A 17,342-nucleotide genomic window follows, 5' to 3' on the forward strand; every position below is an offset into this window, starting at 1 on the left:
ACTCCTTCTGTGTTGTTAACACATTCAGAGTGAAGTTCTCACAGTTGGAAATGTGAGAGGAGGCCTCTGTCCACAGGAAGTACAGTGTGAAAGTGATTGTTTACTAAACACAGAGCGTCGCATATGAAGCTTCCTGTGGTGGTGAAGTAAAATAACACATGGTTATAGAAGCTATGAATGATTCAGCTTAAAACTGAATGTCATATTGTCCGTTTCTCATCCATTCATCCCCGTTGGACAGGATTTTTGCAGGTTCTAGTCGAATCCTGACATCTGTAGAAATAACCATCGAACAGCCAGATTCTTTATCAGTGTCTGTTAAGCAGCTGTGAAGTCTGCAGTCTTCCTCCTGATTGTGAAGTGATCTTTTTCTTTCTGCTCTAAATGGATTAAAATGCATTTTTGTCTTTTGTTTGTTTTTGGGGGTTTTTCACCTCGTTCGTCAGAAAGCGCGTCCGCGGATGAGGCCCTTCATTCAGTGCTCGGAGGCCCAGTACAGGAGGCCGGAGGTGCCGAGGCGGCCGTACCGGCAGCCCGATCCACAGAGAGGCCAGAACGCGGCAGCGTTGTTGTTGTCGTCTAGGAGACCGTTCCAGCTGCGGCGACGGTGAGACCCAATGGGCCCCGCTCAGACACAGCCTCATCCCTCTGGAGCGTTTCCACAGCTTGTGCTTTCCTCTCTGCAGACCTCTGCCGCCGGTCCAGCAGACGCAGAGAGAGGCTCGCCAGGCCACCTTCCTTTTCCGCAGAGGGCTCAAGGTGCGCTGCGTTATATCGCTGACGTGGATGAAATCAGACCTGATGTTTCCCAAGGCGACATGTTTAATATTGCCTCGCTGTGCTGTGCAGGTTCAAGCCCAAGTACAGAAGACAAACCTTCACACTCCTCCAGTCAGAACGCGACAGTAAGTGTCTTCAGTGCGATTGGTTGGATCCATTAGAAAGAGAGGCTGGGCGTCCCTTAAAAGTCTTAAGTTCATATATCTAAAATGAATGCCTTATAAATTGATTAAAAGAAAATAAACATGCATATCTGTATCCGTGACGCAGCTCTCCTGCTTGCCCACTAGGTGGCACACGTCTACAGCCGGCAGTGGAATTCTGACTGTTTCTATTGACAACCCGACAGCCAGAACTCAACCAGAGTGAGCGTTCAGTGCCACCTCCTCCGAAGTAGAAAGTTCTGTGGAGGGATAATGTATCTTAACACACCTCTGCCTCCAACAGCATATGTGTTTAACTTGCTCGTAGGCCCCCTACTGCCTGGACGCTGCACCCGCCGCCCGTCAGCTCGGCTCCGGTTAAGGTGGAGACGGAGGAGAAGAAGGTCCCTAAAGGAGTCCCTCTGCAGTTTGACATCAACAGCGTTGGGAAGCCGGTAAGAAGACGTTCGGATGTCTTCCTTCAGGTGATTTTTTATTTCGTTTTTCCCCCCTGGTCATTCATTAGTGTCTGTATTTTTTTGTTTTTGCCTCCTCAGCAAACATCGATGACTCTGAACGAACGTTTCCGCATCCTCAAAGATCGGCGCGTCGCCACGGCGCAGAGCGGCCGGGGCAGCAGGTTTGTTACCGTGGGTTAGCCTGACGTGAAGGAAGAGATGACGCCCCAAAGACCCTCCGTCCCGCTCCGACACCGCCCCAACAACGGGACGTGTGCCGAGTTGTTGTGATGACACTGAGAGGGAAGCCTGGATGGGACAAATAAGCAGGATTCACATGGCTGCTCTGTGTTACCGGAACAGTTGGAAAAAGCTTCCATTTTCTCCTCAATGTCGGTGTATTCAACTTTTTGTGTTGTGACAACTCAGTGCAGGGGAATATTTTAAACTTTTTTTTTAATCCCCTTTATGACTCAGAACTGTTAACACTACAAACACTTTTTAAAAAGCATTTTGTTTTCAGAGAAGACGACGATGTATTTGCTAGGATGGTGTGTGGGGAAAGAACGTTTTTCTGCCAGTTTTGTAAAGTTCTTTAAATAAAAGATTGTCTAAATACTGATTCTGATACAGCATCATGACCATGACTTCTGATTCTGAGTATTATTTAAAAACAATCAAAATTTTTGAGCTCTATATTATGCTATTCCATTATTGAAAGCATGCCTGGAGTGTTGCCTTCATTCTGTCTTACGTTTAAGAAATTCTCTAATCTCCAGTGGCAACCATTGAGCTATGCAAAACACCTGGGTGGACCTAGCCCCGCCTCCTTGGAGCTTTCCCTCTGGGATTAGTTACTTTAACTATAATTTAGACCCAAAGAGCAGCTACTGGGTTTTAAAAACAGTTCAGTCTGGAAAAAGTAACTTTAAGTGATCAAAGCTAATTAAATGTCAACTTGTCACTTAACAGCTAACAGCTGATAAGACTTACCAGCTAAAAGGCCAAAAGCTAACAAGGGTGGAGTTATGAGGTGTTTTTTGTAATCCTGACCGGACACACATTGGCTGCTTTGACCAGTTGGAATGTTTAAACACGAGCCGAGCCACACAAGCGCCTGAGAGCGAGTGAAACCACATCTTGGAATCGGAATATTGCTTTTATTTAAATACAATAAAATTTTGCAAAGTAACAAAACTATTGGCATATGAAATTCAAACACCATTTAACTGAACAAAAACATGGCTCACTTCATTTTGTCTGCGACTAGTGTCGGCAACACTAGGTTTTATTTTCAACTCGCTGCTCGGCAACAGAAACCCCCTCCCCTCCCCTTACACCCCCCAAATCATTTACACTGTTCAGACTATCTTACAACAAGAGTGCTGAATAAAAATGAGGTAAGAAAGTGGTTTGAAGGTTACAGATCATGCAGAACATGCTGAACAGCAACGAAACTATTTTTGTGTAGGAGGAAGTAAAAAAAAAAAAAAAAGAAAGAAAAAAAATCGTGTGCATCTCAAAAGAAATCGATTTACACAGCTTTTAATCTTTGGTTGACGTACGTTGAAGTATGTTGGATGATTTCACAGCTTCTTCCCCCTCCCTCCGTTGGCCCCGCTTCCCACAGGAAAACCAGTGGAGCTAAAACTGAAAGTAAAGAGGGGGGGCATGGTAATACTCTTAAATTCACTTTAAGATCAAATAAGTGGGTTTTCTTCAACTCCTCCCCCCTTTGCTGGCTTATATTAACATCTGACGTCGACAGGTGCTGTCGCCCATCAAGGCAAATAATACTTTATACTATACAAAAATGTACATTCAATTGAGCTCAAGCTATGAATTGGCAATTGCAGCGTGATATCTGAGTTAGTGTTAAACATTTGTCAGAATTTTCATTTTATTTTGCCTACATTTTATTTGTCTTCACAGAGGGCAGCCTGGGAAGAGGCTGAGCTGTTTAAACACTGTAAAACAATAGAAGAAGAAGGAGAAGAGTCACCGGGCTACTATTTAACAGGTTTCGTGGAATTGTTCATTTTGTGGAAATAGCAGCCCTGTAATAAATAAACACTAATAACAGTAGAACTGAGGAGGACTGATGCGAGAGTTGGACTTGATGCAAGGTGACGTCAGCAGTGTTGGCGCTCCGACAGAAACAAAATAAAGACTCTCCCAGTTCTTGGATCCCGACATTGAGCAGCTAACCCCTCCCGACTCTGTCTCGTTTAAAAAAATAAGCACTTTTTTTTCTACTTCCTGTCTGTCTCTTTTTCGCCGGTGAACCCCTTTGAGCGGTTTGGGTTTGGTTCTGAAGCCGCTCCAGCCTGCTTGCCACGCGCCCCTCTCACACTTCCAGTTAGCATCTCCCTCTCTCTCCCTCCCTCTCTCTCTCAGTCTCAAACACACACCTTTTGATGATTGCATTAACACTGGAAAGGCCCACAGTACAGACACGCGCATACATTTCAAAACCAGTTCACAGTCTCGCTTGCTAACACACGTACACACACACACAGACGCGCACACACACATATAAGCACTGTACTTTGTGGTCAAGCTGGTGGCTAAAGACAGTTTCTTTCTTTTTAATTTCACATATACTAATTATATTAAGTTGTACAAGGAGATACTTTGTTTCTGCCCTGTGCGAAGCAGGGCAGACGCACTTCAAGCGGAGGTGACGTTGGGCTGCGGTTGTTGGCCAGCGTCGAGCTGAGTCTGGGGCTGCTGAGGCTGGGGCTGCTGGGGTTTGGGGTGGAGCTGCTGGAGGCCGGGGGCGGAGGTGGAACCAGGGGTGGCGGCTGCAGCGGCGGCAGCGACGGCCGAGGTGGCGCCGGTCTGAGCCGTTAGCTGAGACAGCTGCTCGCTGTTAGCCAGAGATTTGAGCACGGCGTTCTCCCGCTCCAGCACAGAGTTCCTCTCAAACAGCTCCTTGATCTGCTCCTTTAACACCTCCACCTCCTCACGCACTGCATACATCAGATGGCTTTTCACCAGGTCCTGCACAAAACACACGGAAAGGAGCAGGTGGGTCAACAGGCCAATTATGGCGCAGCACAGAAATTACATGATTTTATTAACAGTTGGCTTATTTCAATTATTTAATAGAAAATCTGAAACTTTTTCATTTTAGCGATTGATAGCCAATGTCAACCCAAAATTCTGTTTCTTTAAGAATTGGAGGATTACTAAAAAAAAAATAAAAAATTGAAAAAAATAAAAAAAAATGTTAGGAAAAAGTGTTGCTGAGCATTTTTTTTTTTTGAACAAAATAATAAAAAAAGTCTGGGAAAATAAGTGTTCCTAGTAATAAAGGCAAACATGGAAGACTGTATTCATGTTTTGATTCTATATATTGGAAATTTCTGACGACTTTGTTCATTTCATTTAAATAGTCTATTAATTTTTACTGTTCAGAAGGTAATAAAAGTGTTTTTTTAAAGTAAAACAACATTTTTAGAAACTTCTGTGGTGTTGAGATGAACACAATCATGAGGAGTGATGCCGACTCAGTAATGCAGCAGATAATTATTGAAGTCTGACAAAAAGCATATAAGGAGAAAGTTGACAGGAAGGAAGACATTTGGAGAAAAAGATTGCAAAAAAAACAAAGTCAAAAGCAATGAAAGTTTCCATTCCACCTCAGCAGAATCACATACCGACTGTCTCCATGTCACGCTGCACTGATGCAGTAATTCATGCAAAAGGAGCCCCAACCAAATGGTACAGTAGATGGACATACTTAAAGTAGCTCCACATTTCTGTATTAAAATCAGTTTCATTTGTTCTGATGTAATATTTTAATTTTCTAACAAACTGAATAGTGGGATTTTGCAACCTGTAAAATCCATAATTCATCTATATTTCACTCTCATGAATCTAAATAAGTTGGAAGTTTCACTTTTGGCAATGAATTAAAGAAATACATTAAAATTCTGATGATTTTAATTAGAATATTTTCTTATAGAGAACAAATAACTGATGAGCTTACCATTGCCTGTTCAATTTTATTATCAATGGCAACAATGTTGGTTCCAGAGGCACTGAAAGAAAAAAGAAAGAAGGAATTAGATCAGCTTTAGCTTCCCTGCAGAAGTTGGTCATTTATCCTGAAACAACAACAAAACACCCAATACAAGAAATCGGTCTGGACAGTGTAGATGGCATCGGTCAGCGCGTATATAAAGGAAAAAGTTATTTTATAACAGAGTAAAGAAGGTAAACATCATCTTTATGACACATAATCAGTGTTAAAATTTCATAAGAAAATCTGAGATTTTCTGGGTGCTGATCACACAAAGGAAGAAAACACAGAAGTGAAGAAAATGGAGAAAACAAACTTGGTTATAATGGCACAATACTTTATAGGAGGAACATCCGATATGTCCGGCAATATTTAAAGATGATAAAAAGTTAGGAAGTGGAAGGAACGGCTTTTATCTGAAAAACATGGCAAATAAAATCCAGTAAAAGAAACCGGCAGAAGTCGTCACTTAATTAGGAGCACTTAGTTGTTATTGCAGGGAACAAACAGGAAAAAAGGACACAAAATTTTACTCCGCTGTAATCTCAGTGAGTTGGTTCTACACAGTATTGACTCAGGAGGCGTGAATACAAATAGAATAAAATTTATTATCCCACAGAGGGGAAACTTAGGCGTGTAACCGCAGCATCGAGATATACAGGTTTACAGAAAAGTCTTCCAAAAGTGTTATAAAAATATATAAAACAAGATTACCAATAACAGCAATTAATAGTAATGATATACTGCACAAGATAAAGATACTGTGCAGTTATCAGAACATAAATATTGATCAATGATTTTGATTTATTTAACCTCCTACCATTTCACAACTTGTGTTGGTTTGTCACATAAAACACTGAATTGTGTGGAAGTGAGACAAAATACGAATCCTTTTTGAAAAACACTGAAGTATGAGCAAAGTTACTTTTCTCCACTAGAGGGCGACAGAGAGCTTTGTGTCCAGCTGCATCAGTCAGACTTGAACCAACTGTCCAACTGTTGTCCACAAACTCTCATGAGTTTCTGAAACACTCAATATTTTTGTAAGACGTGAAGCTCAATCCCAGCATGCCTTGCAGCACAGTCCCCGTCCCGTCAGCCCCTGAACCCTACCCTCTACCCCCTACTGGGGACAAGATGTCCTGTTCCTCTGCAGTCCGTCCGGCTGGTGTGCGCGAGACGGGCGGAAGCGCTCGGCTGATTGTTATCAGTGGGATGTGCTGGGGAGGAATGCTTCCCATACCTCTGCTGCCATGACAACTCGTCACTCATTTTATTCTCTCCTTCCCTCTGATTCGTTCCTAAGACACAACTAAGCTACATGGCCCGCCCGGCCACCTGGCCTCACATGGCTCCTGAACGCCCGCTACGAGAGATTCACTCTGTGACACACGCCCATCGCTTCAAGACATGAATTTATTTTTAATTCTTCCCCCCCCCACAGACCACATTATCCCCCCCACCCAACCACCACCACGAGAACGAACCGTTTCATAACCCAAAGCTGCGAAAAATGTGTGTTTAATTTAGGCACAGTGAGCTCTCCTAAACTTTTCTTCCCTAATGGAATTTTTTTCTTCCTCTGAGTCTATAAAATAAAGAGCTGATGGACTCTGGGTTCCACCCTTGTTGCTTCAGTGGCTTTTGACAGTACAGAAAATAAAAAACACACTTTGTACACCCTACTGCTCCGCACTGCCCCAGTGTGTTTGGGTTCACACCAGCCCACTATTTGCCTACTTCTGGAAATGACATAACTTGATTTGTAATTTGAAGAGACAATGGCACAAACAAACCACACGAAATTTCTCTTATAACTCTCCAATCAGGTCTGAGCAACACTTAATCTGCGTACTCAAACATTCTCATGTTTGCGGTTAGACGTTCATCTAGGTACCCTAAAATCATTCAGATAACCGAAACTGCGACAGATCTTCTGCTGTGGTTCCTCCTCCCAGAACTCCCAATGATCTCACTTCTACAGTGAAAAAAAATAAAAAGATAGAGAGAGAGACAGAGAGACGGAGAGAGAGAGAGACAGAGAGAATGAAGTCGTCTTCCCTGGAGCTTTTCCTGCAGAACTCCTGTAATCACATCAGGGACTAGAAGACGAGGAAAATTCAAAACACCAGTGCGTACCGTCAGTGGGACTTGTGCCAGTGACGGATCTGTAACTATGGTGACCGGAAAACATTGATAACACAACAATCGTTCCTATGGAGTCGTAGAAGATTTGTGGGCTCAGATTCTTATTGAACCCTGAAGGTTTGGGTTGATGCTCGCAACTTTAGCTGCAGATGTAGTAGTTGCACTGATGTAAGCAGAGAAACAAAAACCTATCAATGCCATATTAGGACACCATCTGGTAATTAAAGAACTTCCAAGAACAACTGGAAGTTATTTCAGGTAAGCAGGAGGAGAGGCTTCTGGAAACCACACGAGTAACTGAAGAAATTTATTTATGCTTTTGGGGGAGGAATCAGTACAGAAATCCATCCGTCCTCAACTCAGTCCCCTCAAAAGGAGACTGTTGGTACTGCAGTGTGTAAAGTTGAGCCTCTGAAGCTAATGGGCTGGGCTGAAATGAAACATAATGCTAATGTGGGTTTCAGCTTACTCTTGATTGTGCAACAGATACTTCTGTAAACCTCTACATCAACACGGCTGACATTTACAAGCTCCGCATACGGGTTCCCATACAGCACTGGCAGTTAAACAGGAATGCCAATAAAAGTCCACTAGAGATAGCAAAGTATAGAAGGGCGAGAATCTCATGGGGCCAACAAATTGTTGTCATTTGTGACGGATCTGCTGATGTGTTTAAGAGCAGCAGGGTTCCCGCTGTGGCAACGCGCTTTACAGTCAGCCTTCCTGGGTGATATGACAAGAGCAGAGATCGGCAGGCGAGATCCTGACGTCATGGCGTTGCATAACCTCACCTGGTCAACGGTGATGCATACAGTACATTCACAGCCCTTCAACTTTTTCCCCTATATTGTGAATGTATCAGTAGCTGCGTTTCCATTTCAAATGAGTGCAAATATTTGAATATATTCTGCTGATATTCTGAACTTGTCGTGTTTCCATTAAATAAGAAATTAAAAATCACACTGAATAAGCTTGTTCACGCAATAAGTCACTAAAAATCATGGCAGCGATGAATATAAACAGTTACATGAGAAATAATAATAATAATAATTCATCTATGGTAGTACTGCTCCTCATCCATCAGTCATCAGAGGTGAGACATCAGCGTCTTATTCAGGCGGACAGACAATCTTCCTACACTAGGGAGCGGCTACATGTGCTGCGTATTATTGAAATTGTTCTCTGTGATTACAGAAGAGCTGCGGATTCGACATGTTTGACTGACGCACAACTTTTTATGAACGGTGCATCTTCTGACCGCACACGATCTGAAAACCCCCAAAACAAACCATCCTCCTCCTGCTACTTTCTGTCGTCTTTTTTTTTCAGAGAAATTGTCTACAATACCCCTCAGGGTAAATTCCCTCAGGGAATAACGTTTTTATCTATCTATCTATCTATCTATCTATCCATCCATCTGTCGTTTTGCCAGTAGTAACATCTGCTTTTAATCATGTGACTCGCATGATGTAAATAGATCGATTTCAATGTGGCAGAAAAACCATCTCATTGTAGCAAAATCAAAAATAATGAGTCTTTTTGAACATAGATGTGTTTCCATTGCGCAAATTTATTTTGTAGCTCCAATTTGTGCAATGAACTAAGTTTAATTGAAACACAGCTCATTACACATATACTCAAACAGTGCCAGCTTGAACAGGTAGTGAACAGGTAGTGTGGTTTTTCCAACATGTCTTGGTAGGTTTGCAGTTGTCCATAACACAGATAAACTCCATTGATAAGTTATGAGACTTTTGATTAGCATCTCAGAAGCTCAAAAGATACCTGAACTATGACCCTAAATTCCAGAGGAGCTTAATAAGAGGCTGATGTGTAAAGAGAAGCAGCAAAAGCAAATGAGATGGATTAGCAGTGCTTGCCAAAAACTGCTGATTTAAGACTGCAACGAATGATTATCTTAGTAATCGATAATTCTATCAATTATTCTGATTATTAATCAACTTATTGAATGAAAAAATGGCACATGGTGCAGATTTTTCATTTGCCCATTTAACTATTTACATACAATATTAGAAATGCATTAAGATGCAAATAAATTATTTTTAAAAATAAAATATTTTATTGTCTCAAATGCAATAACATAACATTCTTGTAGTGAATCTTAGGAGTTTATGAGTTCTGGGTAAAACATGGTGGTTTTTATCTTAAAAGCAATATTTAATATTTTTTGTACAGTTCTGGATGAATTACTGGTCGGAGTATGTTTTTTTTTTTCCCAACAAATGGCCTTCTTTAGGATGGACAGTCTAGCAATCGCTTAACCATTAACTGAACTTCAAATCAACAATTGATTAATCACGGTTAATTGCTTCAGCCCTATTTGTATCATTCTGAACATATTGCTGTAAAATATCTCTGCTTTTTGGATATGGAGCCATTAGCATGTCCTGACAGTCATGACACCGTCATACAGCAACAGTCTTCAGTCAGAGGCCTCTTGAGACTTGCTGCAGGACTGACTGCTACTGGAGATTCTTCTTGCCCAAAGATTTTCAGTCTCAATGACCCTTTTAAGATACTTGGATAATAAGAATTACAAAAAATTATTTTCCCTTTGGAATAAATAAAGGATATTCAAATTAAATATAGTGTGGGTGTTTTTCTCATTTCAGTTGACAGACAACTTCCACTGGTTGCGCTAAACGCATTCTTACACAAGCATGCACCATGAGTTGTCAGAGAACATAAAGAGGAAGTACAAAAATTGCAACCAAGTAAGCTTCAAAGCATAATTTGGGTGGCAATGTCATGCAAATGAATCGAGTTGTAAAACTACTGAGGGTCACATCATGTTTCTATTTAGAGCTTCGTCTCAGCAAACAAGGCATAAGGAAATCAAATGACCGGGAGCTGGTGGGTTTGTGGTTAGAACCCAAGACTGAAGGGAAAAAAAAAAGGAAGTAGTTGACTGTTTATAAACCATTTACTGAAACTTTTTCTGCTCTTATAGAGTCAGTTCTAGATCATTTCATTTGTAATTTACAGGAAAAGTTCCCCATCATCAGAGCTGGTTGTGTCCACCTTGTAAAACATCAGGTAAAACTCACAATACCTGTTTTCAAGTTGCAGATGCCAGTTTGCCAAGTTATTTTCTTTCCATCTAAAAGTAACAAAACCCAATCGGCTAAAAGGACATATTATTACAGAGGCAATTACTTGTCATCACTCTACCCATTCCTGCACGAACCTACAGACACACTCTTTACAACTACCTTCCTACAAATTTGTTTGCCTGAAGACAACTCAGCACTTCTGTTTGCTTCAAAGCACTTCAGAGAGCATCTATTGACGTTTATGGAATGAATGGAGCTCTAAGACAAATGACACAGCACCACTGTGAACACACATGACAAACAAAAAGCAGACCTGCAACTATGAGGAGTTTTCCCCCCCCCGTTTCTCTTCTATCTATCCTCAAAACACCTGTGACTGTGTGTAAATGTTGCTGAGCTGCTGGCATTGTAACCACGCTCTTGTTCAATATTTCATGTCATTTCAAGCTGTATATTTGAAATAAATGTCAAATATACAGTTATATATATTGTATGTACTAATAATTCACTATTTAACTCTAAAGTTAAAAAGTAAATAGTTCCTTTTTAGCCATTTATGTTTACTTTTTACTACTTATTTACTTTTAGAATCTTAAATTAATATGAGACAACACTTTAATTTTCCTTTGGGATCATTAGAATATTTTTGAATTTGAAAGAAATGATAGAAGAACTATCTACTAATATAGTGCACATTACATTTTCCTGTCTGCAAAATAAAGTCAGTCATGTATGAGCTGGCTGGTAAAGGAAACCTTCTTTTTAGTTGTTTTTTGTAAGTTCCTGTATTTGCCGACTTTCAGTTATGCTAAGAGAAATAACTGAAAGTTTAAACATTTTAATGGTCAATTCGTTCAGGTTTTGATTTACCCAGAAGGTAAATCAAAAACTGAATATAGTTTATGAAAACAAAATCGAAGCTGACTGGCGCAAAAAGTTTGATCAATGTCTTAGTCTCTAATAAACGTTAAATAGCTGACTATGTAGCTAGATTCTAATGGAAAGGGTGCATCACCAAAAAAATAAAAAACAACAGCTGGTTAGAATATCCATTATGTTAAAAATGGCTCAAAGGTTAAATCTGTGCTCTTCTTTGGGATTTCACTAAACCCGTTCCATGACTTCATCTTGTTACAAACAAAACCAACCAAAAAAAAACAAAAAAAAAAAAAAAAAAACAGACAATTATGGGTCAACAACACGAGGGGTCATCAACACCAAGATCTTCAAAACACACTGGCCCAAACACATCGTTAGTTATCCCCAGCTTCCATGGAAACGCGAGCAGACTCGGACGATTGGCGTCTCCACAACACCAACCGCTCAGAGAAGCAGAAGAAAAGCTAAATGCTTGTAACGAGGCCGCTGGCTTCATCTCCCGGCTTTGTTCTGGTTCAGTTAAAACAGACGGCACTGATCCGCTTCATGCTAAAGCTGCAGCCATTAAAAGCGAGACGTGCATTGATTACTTTTTGGAGTGTACAGTTCCTCAGTTGGCTGCTGACGGTGTGTCAGCTGTATATTCCTCTTAAAGCAGTTTCATTTCCTGTCACTCACTTATGCTTTCAGCTGTTTCTTTTCCATTTTTGTAAATGTCATCACAGCAAAGTTCAGTTCCTTTAAAGAGGGGCCCCTCGCTATTGCCCTCCCACACTGTCAGCTGGACATTTTCTTCAGATTCAAACAGCAATCAAGGAACAGAAGAAGATTTCAGTGAAAAACTGTGCTGATTGCAACAAAGCAGTCTTGAAAACATTGAGACTGCACATACAGTACGGACTTTAAACCTTGTTTAGAACTACAACTTTATGGTGCTACAAGTACCACAGAGATCTGACCATCAACTTAGCATCTAAGTGAGGAAATTAGTGTTTGATCAGTTGTTGCAGCAATGCTCCTTCTTGGCAATAAAAAACACTGAACAGCATTTGGAGGTTGAGCAGCCAAGTTCATTACATAGAATGTCACTCCATAAACTTATTTCTTCTACTGACTTTAGCATTATCTTCTGGAAAACAATGAGAAAACGGGAATACTCTGGTTTCATAGCGTATGGAGTGAGAGTACACAGAGACCCTCTGTGGGTGTGGAAGTTTACTAAAAGTAAAGTTCACGGATCGCCACTGGTTGAAAAATTTAACCTGGATATGTCCTGGCATTTAGATCGCCTCCTACGATAAGATTCACACCGTTTTCGCAAACTCTGTTTGTGCAGCAATCGGGGTAGCATGCTCCACATGTTCTCCACACATTGACCTTGTGGTCCAACTGAGAAAGGCAAAATCTGATTCATCACGAAATGCGACTTTCCTCCTCAAATTTCACTATACATGCTGCCGATATCAATGCAAACTGTCCTGATGGTAAACGGTAGTTATGACCCATCCCGGCAGCCCTAAGAGGCTGCAGACTATGTCGGCTTGTCTGAGTAGGGAGTTGACGGCCAATGGTCTGGTGAACCTGCAGAAAACAACCTTTGGTTCTCAATTGTTACGGAGTGAGGACACAGTCTTTTTGTGGTGTTGTCTTTTTGGGACAATCACTTAGCGCTCTTCTATATGTAATTTGGCATCAACATGGACATCGTCCGTGGGTCAAATCCTGTATTCAGTAAGTGTGGGGAGCACTGGAACTACTACAAACATTAACCATGAAAGAAGAAAAAAATGTGTGGGACATTTCCTCAATTTTTATCTGACTAGTACTAAACTCAAGTGATTTAAATGCAGTTTTGTTGATGCCTAATTAAACCACAAAGGTGAGTTTTGTCAGTAAAAAGCAGGATTCAGAGCTTTAGCACAAACACATCAACATAAAACATCTGCTTCTAGTAAATGTATCCTGGGTGAGCTGCATGCAGAAAGAGTACCACAGAATGAAAACTGACTGGCAGACAGACCAGTATATTCACAACCTCTTCCTAATGAAACCAGTCTAACAGTCACTCTCTATATTTGGTTCTTTTTGGTTGGATATGCAGAGCAGTGAAGACAGCAGATCCATTTTGTCTCCAATCAAACTGAAGCCGCTTCTCTTCCAGCTCCAGAACCAAGACAAGACGTCTTCCTGGGTCTGACTTTCTGAAATAACTATAAAACTGAACATGTGTTTACCTTCTTCACAAGAACAAAACAAGCCAAGCACCTCCTTGTTCTGTTTGGTGGCAAACATGAACCCTTGTTTGAGCCCACGGTCATTAAAAACCTTTTCAGGCTCGGTTTGATTCAACACAAACGCTTTTTGGATCTTTGAAACTGTAAGTGCAGGACCTGGAAATGTATTCATACCACTATTTTACACATTTTGTCATGCTACAACTAGAAACCTAAATATATCGCTAATGACACTTTGTGAAGGTAAGCAAAGAGGTAATTCAGAACACGCAGGAACTAACTGGTGATCAAGAGTCCGAACGTGTGTGATCAAATCTGATTTCTAACGCTGTTGCTCTGTTTCTGGCCTCAGAGTTTTGTTAAGCTACATTAGAGAACAAATGGCTTCAAGGCTATGTGTTCAAGGTTGCTTCTGGTCAGATGCTGATCAACATACAAAATGCTATGTTTATCCAAAAACTCACTCCACACATCGCCATGGTGAAACATGGTGATGGCGGTATCATGCTGCATGGATTCTTTTTAATCAGCAGGGACAGGGAAGCTCAAGCTAGTTGGAATTGCTGAGCCAGTCAGAACTACATGTTGGTGTGTTGGAATGGCCCAATCAAAATCCAGACTTCAATCTAAAACGGCACTGATTGCACTTTTCTGTCCAATCACTGATCTTTAAAAAGCCTGACTTGTAGATACCGTGATTTTTTTTGTCTGGAAATTTGCTAAACATGGGGGAAAAGTTGGTAGCAGTGGGGTGACTATTGCCAATAGCAAATGTGCAGATGTGACCAGGTGGGTAGTGGCTGATTTTCAGATCTACTCCTGCATTGGCCGATTGCTGAGCTCCCAAATTTAAGACAATCGGTGAACTCCTACTTAAATCCAGTTGAGCATCTGTGCTAATCTAAGTTTGAGATACTCTCGAGGGAAAGGGCCAAAAATTCAGAGATATACCCCAAACTCACATTGAAGGATTTTTAAAACCATTATAAATACGATTTAAGACTTATCATGAAAGAAATGCACAAAGTATATTTTTGCATAAGTCAAGGGACTAGAACTGTGAAATTGCTTGGGTCCGTTTTGTGGCTCTTGGCAGCAGCTTTGCGTTTCTCACACTGACAATGGTTGTAAAGTCTTAAACCCCACAATGACAAGTTTTCTTTTCAATACAGAATGGACGTAGCATCGTTATGGGTTGGCAACAGAAGCGAGTCAGTGGCGAAGATGAACTCTGATAAATTTACACTTGCAGACGTAAAAAAGCTAGTTACCATAAGCTAACTAGCTTATGGTAGTTAATTTATGGTAACTAACCATAAACTAACTCTACTACGCGAGTCACACCGCGTAGTGTGACTCGAGGTGATCCGAATCACCTCGAATCACCGAATCGAGGTGATTTGGTAGCCTGAATCACCTCGAGTCACACTACGTGTTGAGTGAAACTCAAACTTTTGCCCGATATAAAAGGCCCACGAGAAAACACCAACATAAGATATACAAGGCTAAATAGTCTTGCCATGACAAAATTTAAGACCATGTTTAAAGCCAACTTATGTTTTCTTGAATGAATTTAAGACATTTTAAGGTTTTAGACATAAATGAATTTAAAACTTAATGATATGAAAAATGGAAAATATATATACTACTTTTCAGGTTTTATTTTTACCCAAACAATATCCAGAATTTGTAGACAGCTCCATATTTATGTGCTGTTTTAGACAGAATCCTAATAAAAATATTTCAAGGGGAATTACTTTTTATATACAATTCCCACTAAGGATCTCTTACTGCTGCTCAAAGTGCCTCCAAGTGTTTAAAAGATTAATAGAAAGAAGTGAAATTCCCCCCATAAGGACTGGTTGAACTGGTTTTTAATCCGATTACCTGTCTGACCATTTCAGTTGGCCTCTCTGGACTCCATGTACTTTTTTTCTTCTTTGAAACTCAAGAGGAGAGCAATTATCCTGGTGGATAGCTCTATAGAAACATTAGCAGAGCTTGTGAAAGCAACGCCTCGTCATCCCTTGAGCGACAAAGGTGTTATATGATGTCACAGGAAGCTCAGGAGAACGACTGCAGGGAATTAACAGGGCGAGACAGATCTTATTGAGACGGCCGGCGGCCAGCGCTGCGTCTGCTGCCAAGCTTTGTTTCCAAATTCAATCCATGCACGTGTCAAAAAGCAAAGCTCACTGCTGCTGAACACTGCACGCGCTTTGTTACACTCTGGCAGGCCGGCCCTGTCCAATCCAGCTCGGTACTGTACCTATCGCTGTGAGCCTTTGAGTCTCTTAATCTGCTTCCAGACTGGAAGGCCTGGTAGAAAGCCGTGGAGGGGTTCCTGTGTCAACCACATCCGAGGAAGAGAGAGGAGAGAAGAGAAGAGAAACAGTGAAGAGAGAGAGAAAACAGTGAAAACACACCGAACTGATTCTGGAAATGCTTTTACCAACTTAAAATCCCATTACAAGACTCTAATGTCGCTGTGGTAACCGTGTAATATCGTCAGTGTGACGCTGAGGGCGATCAGAAAACGTCACGTTAAAGTGGAATGAAGCAGGAATGGATGCTGAACTTTATGGGCCTCCTTCCTCCAGCCGGTTCACATGTTAAGTTCCTTCCTTCATAATTTCACATGTTAAGTTCTTAACATGTGAAAATGTTAAGAATTTGAAACAAGACCGCTTTCAAATATTGGAGCTGGAAACATTTTGGTATGAAAAATATTTGTACAATCAGATATTCTGCACTTTTTAAACCAGACATTGAGAATAAAATCAGACATGACAAAATATCAGGATGTTTATAACTGAACAAACAAGGAACATCTGGTTTAGACTTTTAACCTGAGATGCATTATCAGCTGGTGTCCAGAACTGGTTGATACTTAGATTGATTGGCTCAACGGAAACTGAAAACTGAATCCCTTTTTCTGAACTCCGATCCAGAACTGAATGGCATTCTGGAGGATGTAGGCAGGGGAAAGGGTTTAGAATTTGTTATTGTGACAGAGCAAAGTTTGCTTAAAGATAAATAACGGCATGGAGTGAAAACTGTGGATAAAACAGGAACGGTCATGCCACCAGTTTGGCAGTATTTCAGATATTCAAGACAAAAAATAATCAATAAATAGCAACATTGACTGATGTGAAATGCTTATATTGTGACACATTTCTTAAGCCACATTGTCCTGTCCTACTTTTTAATTATTTTGTCTTAAATTAATAATCGTCTGCTCTCTGACACGCACACAGTGGGACATCACCCCTTACTGTACAGAAACACTCCATTGTTTTCTTAAAAACTATGTTTGCATCAGAAACTAATAGAAAACATTGAAGAAATATTCAAAATGCAGTTATTTTTGTTTCTTTTTTTTTTTTTACAGAACTAAACACGACTAAAAGCCGTATTGACACATTGAGGCTTTATGAGAAGCAGAAATCGGAAACAAATCCCCGATCGTCACATTCCTACATTTACTTTTAGTTGGTTACAAGGACACTGTGTTCCATAGCAAGGGATGGATGTTGGGGGTGGGGAAGGAAATCCCCCCACTCCTGCCCAGTTGACCCCCCATGCACTCACTTTACACA

At 40.8% G+C, this 17,342-nt stretch overlaps 3 protein-coding genes across 5 annotated transcripts in view; 1 reads left to right on the plus strand and 2 right to left on the minus strand.

The window, feature by feature from the left end:
- The window catches only part of LOC103140073 (deoxyribodipyrimidine photo-lyase-like), a 12,259-nt gene extending 8,222 nt beyond the window's left edge, over window positions 1-4,037 (minus strand). Inside the window, exons 1-4 of the mRNA XM_007555020.2 lie at window positions 3,463-4,037; window positions 1,506-1,677; window positions 1,261-1,345; window positions 615-738 (exon numbers count right to left, since the gene is read on the minus strand). Of these exons, the coding sequence (XP_007555082.1) occupies window positions 615-738; window positions 1,261-1,345; window positions 1,506-1,677; window positions 3,463-3,916 (835 nt within the window). The 5' untranslated portion in view covers window positions 3,917-4,037. The remainder of the gene's footprint in view (window positions 1-614; window positions 739-1,260; window positions 1,346-1,505; window positions 1,678-3,462) is intronic.
- Window positions 273-2,016, plus strand: LOC107836566 (UAP56-interacting factor-like). Of its 2 annotated transcripts, none has more exons than XM_016672884.1 (6): window positions 273-607; window positions 687-759; window positions 850-905; window positions 1,071-1,145; window positions 1,252-1,408; window positions 1,481-2,016. In XM_016672884.1, exons 1-6 carry the CDS (start codon window positions 462-464, stop codon window positions 1,580-1,582), a joined length of 609 nt encoding a protein of 202 aa, XP_016528370.1. In that variant the 5' UTR covers window positions 273-461; the 3' UTR covers window positions 1,583-2,016. The 2 variants fall into 2 exon arrangements, with proteins under 2 accessions (XP_016528370.1, XP_016528371.1); XM_016672885.1 differs by having other exon boundaries at window positions 277-607; window positions 1,252-1,378.
- The window catches only part of LOC103139970 (TSC22 domain family protein 2), a 25,569-nt gene continuing 10,748 nt past the window's right edge, over window positions 2,522-17,342 (minus strand). Inside the window, exons 2-4 of one of the 2 annotated variants that reach the window (XM_007554864.2) lie at window positions 16,013-16,087; window positions 5,376-5,427; window positions 2,522-4,384 (exon numbers count right to left, since the gene is read on the minus strand). In XM_007554864.2, coding sequence (XP_007554926.1) covers window positions 4,052-4,384; window positions 5,376-5,427; window positions 16,013-16,087 — 460 coding nt within the window. In that variant the 3' untranslated portion in view covers window positions 2,522-4,051. The remainder of the gene's footprint in view (window positions 4,385-5,375; window positions 5,428-16,012; window positions 16,088-17,342) is intronic. The other variant, XM_007554865.2, reaches the window with a different exon arrangement.

Source organism: Poecilia formosa, unplaced genomic scaffold, assembly GCF_000485575.1.
Source record: "Poecilia formosa unplaced genomic scaffold, Poecilia_formosa-5.1.2 Scaffold67, whole genome shotgun sequence".
NCBI lineage: Eukaryota > Metazoa > Chordata > Actinopteri > Cyprinodontiformes > Poeciliidae > Poecilia > Poecilia formosa.